Source organism: Varroa destructor, unplaced genomic scaffold (assembly GCF_002443255.2).
Source record: "Varroa destructor unplaced genomic scaffold, Vdes_3.0 BEIS01000002.1, whole genome shotgun sequence".
NCBI lineage: Eukaryota > Metazoa > Arthropoda > Arachnida > Mesostigmata > Varroidae > Varroa > Varroa destructor.
In genome coordinates this window covers 12,601,891-12,614,032 of record NW_019211455.1, presented here as the reverse complement: position 1 = coordinate 12,614,032, position 12,142 = coordinate 12,601,891, and the positions used below count along the sequence as shown (strand labels likewise).

Here is a 12,142-nt window from a genome sequence, read left to right as displayed (position 1 = left end):
TGATTAGGCCCCTCTATCATTTCTGGTCGACCCTGACACAAATATTAATAGAGAGTGCTTTTAATATACACGTATTATTTAGTTTAGTAGATTTTGCAACACATAACCGTACGGAGAATGGCTCACATCAATTCTATAAGAAAATTATCCATAAGAAACCTAAGGGGCGCATTGATAGATAGCACCATATATTAAAGCTGACGAGTTAAAGAATGGCAATAACTTGTGCGTCTCAAATCGAAGTACCGATTAGCAAAGGTTAGCATACAATTTGCTAGATGGCTTATCGTGCATTGTATGTTACTTTTCACCGCACTGTATGACGACCCGCATATACGACTTAGGTGCTTTAGTTTGCTTATTATATTACCTTACTATTAATAATTAGACAGCGTTGTTCGAACGTCGGACACAGCATCGCCTCTCGGTCTATTTTTAAAGCAGAATTCTGCAGAATTCCTGACCCAATCGCCTCATGATTGAGAAATCAATCTCATACCGACCCAGATTCAACAACTCGTTCGAATGAATGTTTCCCATATTTACGACCTGCATATAAAATCAAAGGGGAATGAGTCTCCATAGATTAGCGAGGGTGAGAGAAGTGTGGTCAGTGTAAGTGTAACTTGACGGAGAGGGTCATTCGAGGAAAGGGCGAAAGCTTAGCGGTTACTTTTTTTCATTCATCTACTCCAATCTTGTGATCCAAACAACCTAAGTGCAGCCTGATACATTCTTCTAGTCGTTGGGAACGAACGGTGGCGTGCAGACGAACGCCTTTTGGTGCGTACTAGCGCTTGTTGTCACGTCAAATTGTTAAAACATTCGATAAAAGCGCTGACGTATTGTACGTTCATAAAGTTTACCTTGAACATGAAACGTTTGTTGTGACATATAGCAAACAATTAAGACGCTGAGGTGAAACTGACTTGGAAAATGACTAGGATAGTGCTTAGCCCGTTCATGCATTTGTTCCTTGTATTTCAGTATCTCGTTTGATATTGCCATGAATTGCCCAATGAGTGACTGGTCGTGTTCAGTTCCCAACAAGCTGTTAAGTGAACCTCCAAAGCTAACAGAAAAACAACTCTGGCTTTACTGTGTATCGTTGGAATATACCTGTGAGACAAAAGAAAAACTCTTGTTGTCGACGCTTCCTTGGTAGAAGATGCACTGATACTTGACGGCGACAATGAGGCTCGCATCACTTCCGGGTGTCGAATTGAAGAGAGGGGAGTACGGGTCGCAAATATACTTCCCTCTAATGGTCCTAATTTCAGTTACTTTAGTGACGGAGGCTCGATTAGACGGTGAGATTCCGCATCATTTAAGAAGACCTGTTGAGCGCTACAGAACGAGGTGGGTGAAACGCCGATCATCACCCTTGAGGCTTAACAAAGCAATGGCAGTTCTTAATTATTGCTAAGACTGTCAAATTTTTGTTCACTGACGGCCTATTTTGCGATAGGAAAGTACCTTTCGTCATCGCCGTTCTATGCGGATTACCAAATTTACGTTTAGTATAGGCCTGAAAGATGGGTACATAAAGTGAAAGTGACGAAAAATCTTAACCAGTTGCTATCAGAGCGTCATTTAGCAATACTTGGTAGCTGTACTGTTTGTAATTTAGCTGCTTTAAAACGGGTGTATAACGTGCGAGATACGTCGTCTTGTAAACATGCACGTTATCGAATATAAGGAGGTAGTTACGGCAATTTTAGTCTACGTATAGGACTGCATAGAGGAGCTGCTGAACTTGGCTAGAATAAAAGCTCAATCTGTTTTACTATCTAAAACGTTTCAGCTTCACACCGGACGAAACAGGTCGCATAGTCCTTAAGCGTAGCACCAATCCGAGATATTGACACCGTATATAGATGTGCACAATGTTACACAAAAATAAGTGCTTGATTATATATTGTGTAAACCCATGACACTCGGTAACGGTTTTCATTTGATCCTTAAGCGAAATGAAATTTCGCCCAAGAGCCCTTTAAGTGGATATTGTTTTCCCTTATCCATGCCTTCCATGGCTGGTTTTGGCATTTCCTAAGAGTAATCTTCATTAGATCGACTTATTTCAATCGCACCAAATTCACAGTATGACCTTTTTAAAATCAGAGTTTGCGTCACGCAGCAACTTGGTAAGTACTATCCGCGTTGTTCTTTTCGCTTTTTTTTTTTTTGCAAAATATCTATTCGTCATCCCAAGTGACGCAAGTGAAACGAAACCAATCTATTTTATTTTGGCTTTTTTTCCGCCCATGGTCAGCTCTTTGACAATGATTTACCTATTTAAGTTAACCATACACCAATACATGCTGGTCCAGAAGACGCATTTCCTGTAATACAGGTAGATCATGCAGATTTCATCTGTTGCATCGAGAATGATCCCGGTTTTTTCTAACGAAAATTTTGTATTTGGTAAAACTGTTATCAACCTCGGTGAGGTCGTTATGAATAAGGTGGTCGTCGCTGGTTATGGTTTGGATGAGAGCGCACTGTTTTTAAGCTCTGCGTGGGCACTGATACGCGCATAGCGCTCGGTAATCTTATCTGTTAGAAGTAAAAAGCATCCTATACCGAACTTCGCAACTGCTTCCCGAATTCAAACAATTTGGAGGCTAATGGATGACAACAAGTTCACCCTTGATGCGTGCAGACAACTGCTTTTCACCGTCACAAACAGGTTTTTCTACCTGGCGGGCAGAGTTAACCATGGAAACGCTGGTATGGACCTGTAGGACTCCATACATCCGTTTGTTCATCAAATTTAATTAATTCTGTACACTTTGTCACGCATTGAAACGTGCCATTAGTAAATGTACAGCATTGAAGAACTATTTGGATCGGCTTTATTTTAGCGGTTATGGTCAAAGTTATCTGTCTAATAAAAAGTTTCTATATCGTTCCGGAGCAATGTAGTATAAAATAACTTCAGTAAAATCCCAAGGGGGAAATGTTTAATGTTAAAGGTTTATTCCATTTTTAACTGTGACTAATGCCAAAAAAGTTTTTCCACTTTATAAAAGTCGTCACCAGCGGTCTTATCGGTTAATTCTGATAGAATCAAAATATATCATAATATATTCATACATACGTTATGAAATACTAGTCTAACATTTAGACACTGCGTGATATAATCCATCTAATAGCTTTATGCACTGTAAACTTATCAATAAGCGTGATCGCATGTTTTCGACGATCTTACTGATCATGCTAGCTTGTCTAGGCCTAACGGTACGGTAAGGACCAGTGGCCTTACTGATATTTCGGATCTGCTTCGCGTCTTTTTCAGATTCTTTGCCCGGTCTTCTGATACGTGATACTATCGTACCATTGGTATATGATATGACCCCTGATTTACTCTGATACTGCACATTCGTTCTCCATACTTACATTTACTTGACCCAGCGACTCGAGTGACTTCAACCAGATCTGTTTTCGGAATCGAACCAGCCCTTTTAAAATAGCTGTCTAAATAAGTACATAAATATCAATATCAGAAAAGTCTTCCAGAGCTGAAACAGTGTTTCCATAACAAAAGCATAAAGCTGAGCCAGTCAGCACCGAATTTTTAAGCTTAATAATCGTGTAGTCGGGAAATCTGCCAATGGCAGCATTCGAATGTGACTGATTAATTTTATAAATTAATCAGTGAACTTTTACACTGCTGGGTTAAGAATAACTTATTCGTTGAGGTTCAAAGCGCACTATTTAGCTAATCCCCTGTCCGATGTCCTGTCCAAAATTCTGCAAAGTATTCTCAGAAAGCTAAGAAAAAATGTTTAAAGTGACAAATAGTCACAATCGAATTGGCTGTATTAGTATTTTGTAAGAAGTAACGTATGGTTTTACGCATGGGATCGGTTTTGAATATAATGCTCTGCTAATTAGGGCTAGTTCTCGAAAACTCAGCTAATTTCAAAATTGAACTTCCGAAATAATAAAGAAAAGCAAGCGACTAAGCAAACTTCAGAAATAAATATTTCGAGAACAGTCGCGACGCGAACATCATCATCCTACTACTCTTGGGGGGTTTCACTACCCGCCAGAACAATCGGCAAATTGGGAACCTTTGAGGACAGAACAACGTCGCTTGTTAAAAATACGACGGTGTCCTTAAGCTTAGAACGTCGCTTAAGGTCACACCGTAAAGAAGTGATACGTCAATTTGAATAAAATGACTATAAGACGATACGAATCTAATTTTATATGGACTCAGATATGGAAAAGTAATTGACTTAGAGTAAATGGCCAGACGGACGCACTTTGTAGTAAATCTTATTTTACGATCTTAGATAACGCATCTTCATACTCACGAGCAAGCCGATTTAATGGCGAGATGGGCATTGTCAACCTTCACAATAACGGCTTCTTGATGCAATCACGACTATTCGGCTCCTTTTGCATTGTGGATTTTCCGCAGCGTTTACCGTACAAAGGTCGACTCTTCTCTCTTCTTCTCGAACAAGTTATAACACAATCATTCATGTTCAGAAATCAGTCGGTTCTTTCGGAGGGCCGATTTCCTTTTGGCTTTCTATATTGGACTTTTTTTTCAGAGGATGACATTTGAACCTGCAAGTTTCCTCTATGCAGTTGTCGGTGAAGTCCTTTTCAAGATAAGACGTCAAGTATAGTTGAGTAGGCCGTGGCAGAGGTCTATGGGTAGAGTACAGTTATACGGCAGCAAGTTCGTCAAACAGAGATTTAAGCTGCCCACAGGCTTAAACTAGTTTATAGAGCGAATTATGCTTTGAAATAATCTAAGACTAATCCTGAACACAAGTTGAACTTGTTATCTCTCAATGAGAGTCGTTCGATTGAAAGGCTTTCTAATATTGTATCGAAATTTAAATAGTTAGATAAAATAATAAAGTTAAATTAGGGAGTCACTGTATGAAATTAGTATCAACAGTCTTTTGTGTAGGTGAAGTGTTCGTTAATTAAGAAGGAACCTGCTGTTTAATACATTAGCTTCGCAGAGAAACTATCAGTTTCCAGTTTGACTATTGCAGGTCTTAGTTAACCTGTTTCGTTCTGCTTTGCCCGTTCATTTAACATAATCAAAGTATAAAAATGACGGAAGTGAAACGCGTTGTCATGGTCTGAGGACTTTCATCATGCTTGTATATGAAGGAAATTACCCCATCAGACCCTTGGCTCTTCGAAATTATACTACCAAAAGATATGCAAATGCCGCTTTATAGAAGAAAAGTTAGTTAAAAAGCCGTATAACTAGAGTGCTCTGTGTAACACTTCGTATAGATACCTATAAGCCTAACAGAATGTTTACATTTTGTGTAACGTTTTTTGTTGAGCGCCTCGATACGCAAACTTCGTCATGCGAGTTTGCGATTATATGAAGAAACTACATGTAATTACAAAGCACACTTTAAGTTCTATACCTGCTAAGTTCTTTTTTTTTGTTTAAGATAGTTACTTGGCTGCTTTAGGCTGTTCCCCTTGGAAATTCTATGGGAATAAATGAAGACTTTTCCAATCTTTGATTTATAATAAGGTCACCCAGTCACTACGCTGTGTTTTATGTCAGCCGCGCGTCACGCGATGCCACTGTGAGTGGCCCTCCATGTTTCTAACATCGATTGAAAACTTTTTGGCGTTGTGCGTAGCCTGGATATTCTCGCAAACGTCACATCAGGTTCTTGACTTCGAGACCAAGTGCCTGAAGCTCCATATAATATAGACCCCTTAGAATGTCGCAGTAGAGAGCGATTCGTCATTTTTATATCAAAATAACTGTGGTTGTGATGGAGGCTCCTGCGTACTCCTTTAAAATATAGTAGAAAGCATTTGCTCTTCTTCGCAATCCAATCGCAAACTAAACAACAACGTTTCAACCATATAGAATCTTAGAAGATTCTTAATATAAATGTCATCGAAATAAACGTTCGGCGTCCTCACTTGTCGGAGTCGATATCCTGCGAGCAGATTTTACGTAACAACTCGTTTGATAACTGATTGTTAGAATCGGATGTCTATATCTATAATCTTTAGTACAAATATAAACAAGTTGCATAGCACGGAACGCCTCGATTGGCTCTTCTTCTCTACGTGGCGCTATTCAAGGAAAGCGTCTTTGAACATAAGCCTACATGGTACAGCCCTCAGGGGCTTCCGCGTTGATCACAGGTCCAATTTTGGTTTGGTTCATGGTATGATTTATTAACACATGCTATATGGCAGCAAGCACATGCATCATATGAACAGCACATGTCGGTTTTTTGTGTAGTTTCTTCCATGCTCCGTCCACCATAACACCATTAGCAAGGAGCTTCGTGTCGACCTAAGTCATCCGTCTTTCCGTTATCGAAGGTGGGCATTTTTGAAAAGCCAAAACGGGGTTCAAAATATTCAACTAATAACGCTGTATCCGTTAGCAAATACATGCAGCGATTACAAAAGGATGTAGGCAGGCCCAGCGCACCTTTGAGGACAGAAAGGCTCCCCTGATCCAGTCTACACGGCCCTTCTCCCAGATGAATTTGATGTTATATGAAGCCATTGGTACGAGCTTAATAGAGAAGAAACATACTGCTATATTCAAGAAGAGAAACAACGGCTTTTTTATGGTAGCGCTCGCAACTAATGTCTTTCTGACTCCTTCTATTACGTGCTTGGTATACAAAGTTCTGGAACAAACTAAAGTCAGTCCTAGGTTGCAAAAATGTTTTACGTATCCCAGAGGCGAGGAAGGCCATCGGCGACTGTCATTTACTGGTGATGGTTCTGGTTTCTGGAACTTTACGGCTTTGTTCTTGTTCGAGTTAATTTCTAGGTCAACATTTATTATGTCCCGTTTAAGGCGGAACAATGTCTGCTGAACTTGCCCTGAAAATCGCTAAATTATTTACGGTATACAGTAGAATATCTGCTGTTACGGTCTCGCGCTTTCTAATTTTTCTGCTTGGGGGACTAGCAAAAGTAAAGGGTTGAGGTTATCGCCGTAGGCCACCTCTGTCACCCCTGGTAGTTCCGCCACTCCATCTTGTATCGTAATGGGATATAAGCCAGATGAGCTTATACGGAACCTCTGCCTTGGCGAGTTTGAACAAAAGCCAATTCTTCGGTTCTGTGTCGAACGTCGCTCTGGAATCGGCGAATACGGTATAGATAAACAGTTTGGCGCTCCTTGCGCTTACGATGAGTATCATCTTGACAAATGAACATTGCTGACTTCCTTTCACGGAAACCGTGTCGTTCAGCCGGGATCATGCCTAGGACTTTTAAAAACGCGAAGGAACGCTTGAAGAATATGGTTGATACTTTGTGATAGATCTTTCCTGCAATTCCTTCACACAAGCTCGGTTCTCGTTGATCGCGTTTGCCTTGCGGGATAACGGTAAGTAGAATCCTCTGCCACTTGCCCGGTATCCTCCCATAATGCAAAAAAAAACGTTGTAAAGGACACTCTAGCACAAAACTATCACTACTGCCTGACTGAGATGTCCGAGCCAGCCTGATCTGTACCAGCCGCTTTATATGGGCTTAAGCTGCTGAAGCGCTGCTGTCAACTCACCGACCGTGACGTGAGCGGCTATCGCAGCCTCCATCAACCTTACCTACCTGTCCCACACTGCGATGTTCCGTACGGGCTCCCTCGACATGATGTTCCTAGAATTGCCTCTCTGCCGAGAATAAGCAATAAGGATACCTGATTTTATGGAGCAGGGTGGACATCCTAGACACTTATAATGATATACATTCACTATATTCGTAAAACAATGGAGAGAGAACGCATCGTTGTGTAGACTATAGCCAGTTGGCGGGTATCCATCTGAGGCTGGAAAGCGTTTCTGCATGTATCGTGTAACCCTGAGCTATTACGATGAGGTTTGATTTTACCAGTTTTGAGTCTTCGGGTATCCCTAGGAGCGGCACGGTGCGAGTTGACATCGTGTCTGTTTGGAATGAGAATAGTTCACTGACATACATTCGAAGCTTCTCTCTGTCCAGCAACCTTAGTAAAGCTTGAAAATAGCTATGTACATTTTTGGGAGGGACACGCTTAGCCATAAATAGTTCATTTCTAAACGGAGCTCAAACGTGTAACGAGTTTCTTGGTTTGCGGTACGCTTTTTCGGAAACAGCCAGGTTGATCCTGAGCAGGTTGGAGGACGTTATCGCGCCAGTGAGTGTCAGTTTTTTTTTCTACTACGTTGCAGCACCCAGAGTTCGCTGAAGTGTCAATCAATAGCCTCGCTCGATTCTCCCCTGTTTATCTAGTCTTGAATTGAAGTCGCTTGCCGTCAGTGTTGATGATCCGGTAACCAAAGCATTCAAACATCGCGTCAACTTCTACCCTACTATTGGTTTAAGTCTATAGTTTTGTAGAACAACAAGGCTGTCCTTTGATGTAAGTATTGACCATGATATACTGTTACGTCACCGTTGGCCCTTTCTCTGTGTCCTGGTCTACCTGGTGCGTCTACTATGTAGAGACCTGGTGTTTTGAAGGGCGTGTTGAAGGTCGAGGGTGGTAGAAAATCTAGAGCGGACATCCTCACAGTTGTATAGCGTGTGAGCTGGCGTCTCCAAAGCTTCTCTGGGACACTCATTTACCTGGATCGTTGAGCTGATCACAGGACGGCGGGGAGGTAATCAAGTAAAGTTTCTCTCCGCGATTCTTCGCGCTCTTTTGTGTCATCCTGTTGTCATGGTCGCCGAAATCTTAGTTTGCATTTTCAATCAATTTTGCTTAGAACTGCCGGTTCGTTTCCGCTGTGCTTCGAAGCCAGTCGACGGCCTTCAGTGCTGCTTATTGGCGCTCGATAAGATGCCCTTGGGGCGGGGACTTGAGGCGAATGGACAGTACATGCTGATGTTTTCGTTTCTCAGTATTAGCAGTAGTTTTGCGATGGATTTTTCGTCTGAACCACCCTAGCCCTATTTGAACTCTTGTCCGATCAGTATATTATGTTGCTAAGCGTGTAATCCCACCTGTTTCTTATGCAAACACAACAATGCCAGGCCGCGCCTGCTTCGTTGAATGGTCCACTACCATCGTATATCCCGCAATTACTGTCTTCTATTCTACAGCAGCTACTGCACTCTAAACAGATACTGAGTACAAAAACAATGTTTATGATTAGCGTACCTGTGACTTATTCCCATGTCGTTGCTAGCGCCGTCGAGGGGGCTGTAGTTGGTCCGTCTTGTGGCGTCCCTTGGTAAACCATCTTTCGAGTTTGGTAAATTTCAATGCGAACTAGTTAGGCCACTTTTTGAGGCCGGTCCCGGAAGCAGTAGGATTTGATGGAAGGATGATAGTTCAGTAGGAAGTTGCGTTCTTTGATGGCTTTTATTTAAAGATTTTACCTTGTGCAGGGTCATCGCGTGACACATGTCTTGCTACGTAAAACACCTTACGGTAGCTTTCGCTTTATCTACATATGTACTGGATCCTCTAGATGATATCACCGTTTTCCTGTGTATTGTTATAATCTGACATTGGTATATATTTATCAAGCAACACTATCGTCCCCATATATACTAGCCGTTGTGCCTACGAATAAAATATTTTTTTGTTTTTAACTACTGCGAAAATTATTTACTTATATTTACTATTTATTACTAACATACACATTTCGTCACTGAAACTACGTCGAGCTGATACGTTGCTCTAGCTACAACTTTACCAGTATCATGCCATGCTTTCCTAGACACCGGATATAAGTGAAATTACTGTTCATTAGTAAAGTTTTCTAGGAATGTTTTTGAACAGAATCAACATAATGACGGTATCCTTAAATCTTTCTTCAGTATCTTCGTTCTAGGGCTCTGAGTGCAATGAAATGGTCCAGTCTAAAAGGAACCTGAAATTAGGAATATATACATTCGGGTTTACTCAGGCCCCTGTTTACGAATCTTGGCTCTATTTGTCTTCTAACAGCGTATTATATTCGCTGATATTATTAAGTAAATCAAGAAACATTAAATAAAAACAAAGAATTGTGTCAGTGTTGCTATCAATTCCGAATACCTACAATCTTATTGTAAATCAAAGAATAATAAAGAAAAAAGTAAACTTGACAAACAGATCACGCCCGTGAATCATCCCTTATATATTAATTCACGTTGGATAGACATACGAATGTACTGCTCAGTTTATCCTGGGCAGGCTTATAAAAAGGCGCACACTTCTTAACTCCTGGAAATGGGCTCGTACCTTTTGTCGTTTTGTTTGCTACACACTGCACCACCTTTTTTTGGTATGTTGCTTTCGGAGGAAAATTTAACCCTCGAGACTTCTGACGGCTTTTTTTTTATAAGGGACACAGATTCTTTGCCATAATTGGGACTAATGGGCGTGTTAGGTGGACGAAGGTCGTCCGATCCAGTTAAACAGATTATACTCACGATTTTCTAGGATTTTTCATCTTCTCTCTCAGGCTTCATACGCTTCTTCTTTTCTACTTAAGTTCAGGAAATTTTAGGTTGCAGGAGATGCATTTGTTAAGACAATTCTTTGTTATCCTCGCAATGGCAGCCGACGGGGTTACAGCAGAATGGCTTTACGCAGTCAAAACGATCGAATTCACACCTTTAGGGCTGCAAACCTTCGTACCATTCCTTTGGAGAATGCCAATGGTTATGCATATATAGCCACATAAGATCATGAGTGCGGTTTCACTACGGCCTTCCGGACATTTTCTATTAAAGCCTGCCTTCAGTAATCTGCATCTCCGTTACAATCAGGCCCAACGAACCTTACCAGGTCATGTCCGCAGTGATGTTGAGAAGTCCTTAGTCTACGGTCAATTTTTCTAGTGACGAGAGTTTTGTTAGGACATTTACCCGTTTGAATTTCTATAGAGATTAAGAAGCTTGCCAGACTCTGACCATAGCTATAATGCCACTGCATATAAGTCAGTGTTAGAAAGAACTGCGAGTTAATTATTTCCGGTCAGTAGCGGTTACTGTAGGAACAGTCATGCGGAACTCATCGGTGGTTTTCGAAATTGGGTGCATGTACATACAGACCAGAATCGTACATAAGTTTGTTTGTGTTGGACAAACCACAAATGTTTACAGGACGGCTATGCCATTAGCATCGGATTTGCCATTTATGCTCCTAAATATTCTAGCTGAATATTTAAAGATCTGGACAGTTGAATAATTATTCACTTCAGCGGAGACCAATTCGATGATGGCTGCTAACGCTAAACAGGACAAATACCAGGCTATAGCAGAATATTTGGTTCGGCTTTAATTTTTTTTTTGGCAACGACGTCGAGTTGTCCTTCTTGGAAAATACCCGTTTGAGTCCTGCTCTTACTCAGGTTTCGACAAGGTTTTTGGTCCAGCAATCTGTTACGAGCTTGAAATAATTGTCAACATTTATTGTCATTAGAAAGAGAACCATATAAAGTAAATACATGTGTGTGTTAACGAAGCGATCTACTATTAGTTTTCGGCCCTTACATTCTAAACATTATGACGGATTGCTAAAATAGAAAAGGCACAAATTGGTATCTTCTCTCCTTTCCGAGCCTCACGCCGAGATGCACAAGGGTTGTTTTTTTTTTATCAATGCGTACAACATGACATACTCATGATTAAATAGTTAAAAACAAAGCAAAAAAGAGATTGTTTTTGTGGAAACAGGTTATCCTGTCGTATCGACTACCTCATTCGGTACCCATTCCACTAGTAAAAATGACCAATTCCGCAAGGACTGCGACTCATCAAGAAGTGAGCGAATGTCAAATTGGAACAGAGAAGTCATTCTTCTAATCGATTTGTATAGCTACCGAATATCATGGCCAGCAACTGAAACGCTGTCAGGTTTTATAGTTAACTCGTACCTGCCTCTTCTACAACACGCATGTGCCGCTGTGTAGCAATGTCGGAAGCATATGCTGTTTATGCTTCGGGGTTCAATAGAACAGCGTTTAAGAATCCAGCAGAAAATAGACCACCCTGCTTATCGTTCAGATGTTAAGATGCTGTTAGATTCAGGCTCAAATTGACACCATTTCTATGTCCCTCAGGTTAGTGCGAAGACCTGTTACCATCGCACTTCCAAAAAGACATCTAGGAAAAAAGAGAATTTCCTTATAGTCATATTACTTGAATGGTATATTCTGCCATATCATTAGTACTGGTGTTTCTCGAA

General features: G+C 40.9%; 1 protein-coding gene across 9 annotated transcripts in view; it reads left to right on the top strand.

Moving 5' to 3' along the window:
- Window positions 1–705: 705 nt before the first annotated feature.
- Window positions 706–12,142, top strand: part of LOC111244992 (glycine receptor subunit alpha-2-like) — a 66,475-nt gene continuing 55,038 nt past the window's right edge. For 8 of the 9 annotated variants that reach the window (XM_086979634.1, XM_086979633.1, XM_086979630.1 and 5 more), the window contains exon 1: window positions 706–1,359. In XM_086979634.1, the coding sequence (XP_086835760.1) occupies window positions 1,193–1,359 (167 nt within the window). In that variant the 5' untranslated portion in view covers window positions 706–1,192. The remainder of the gene's footprint in view (window positions 1,360–12,142) is intronic. The other variant, XM_022792665.2, reaches the window with a different exon arrangement.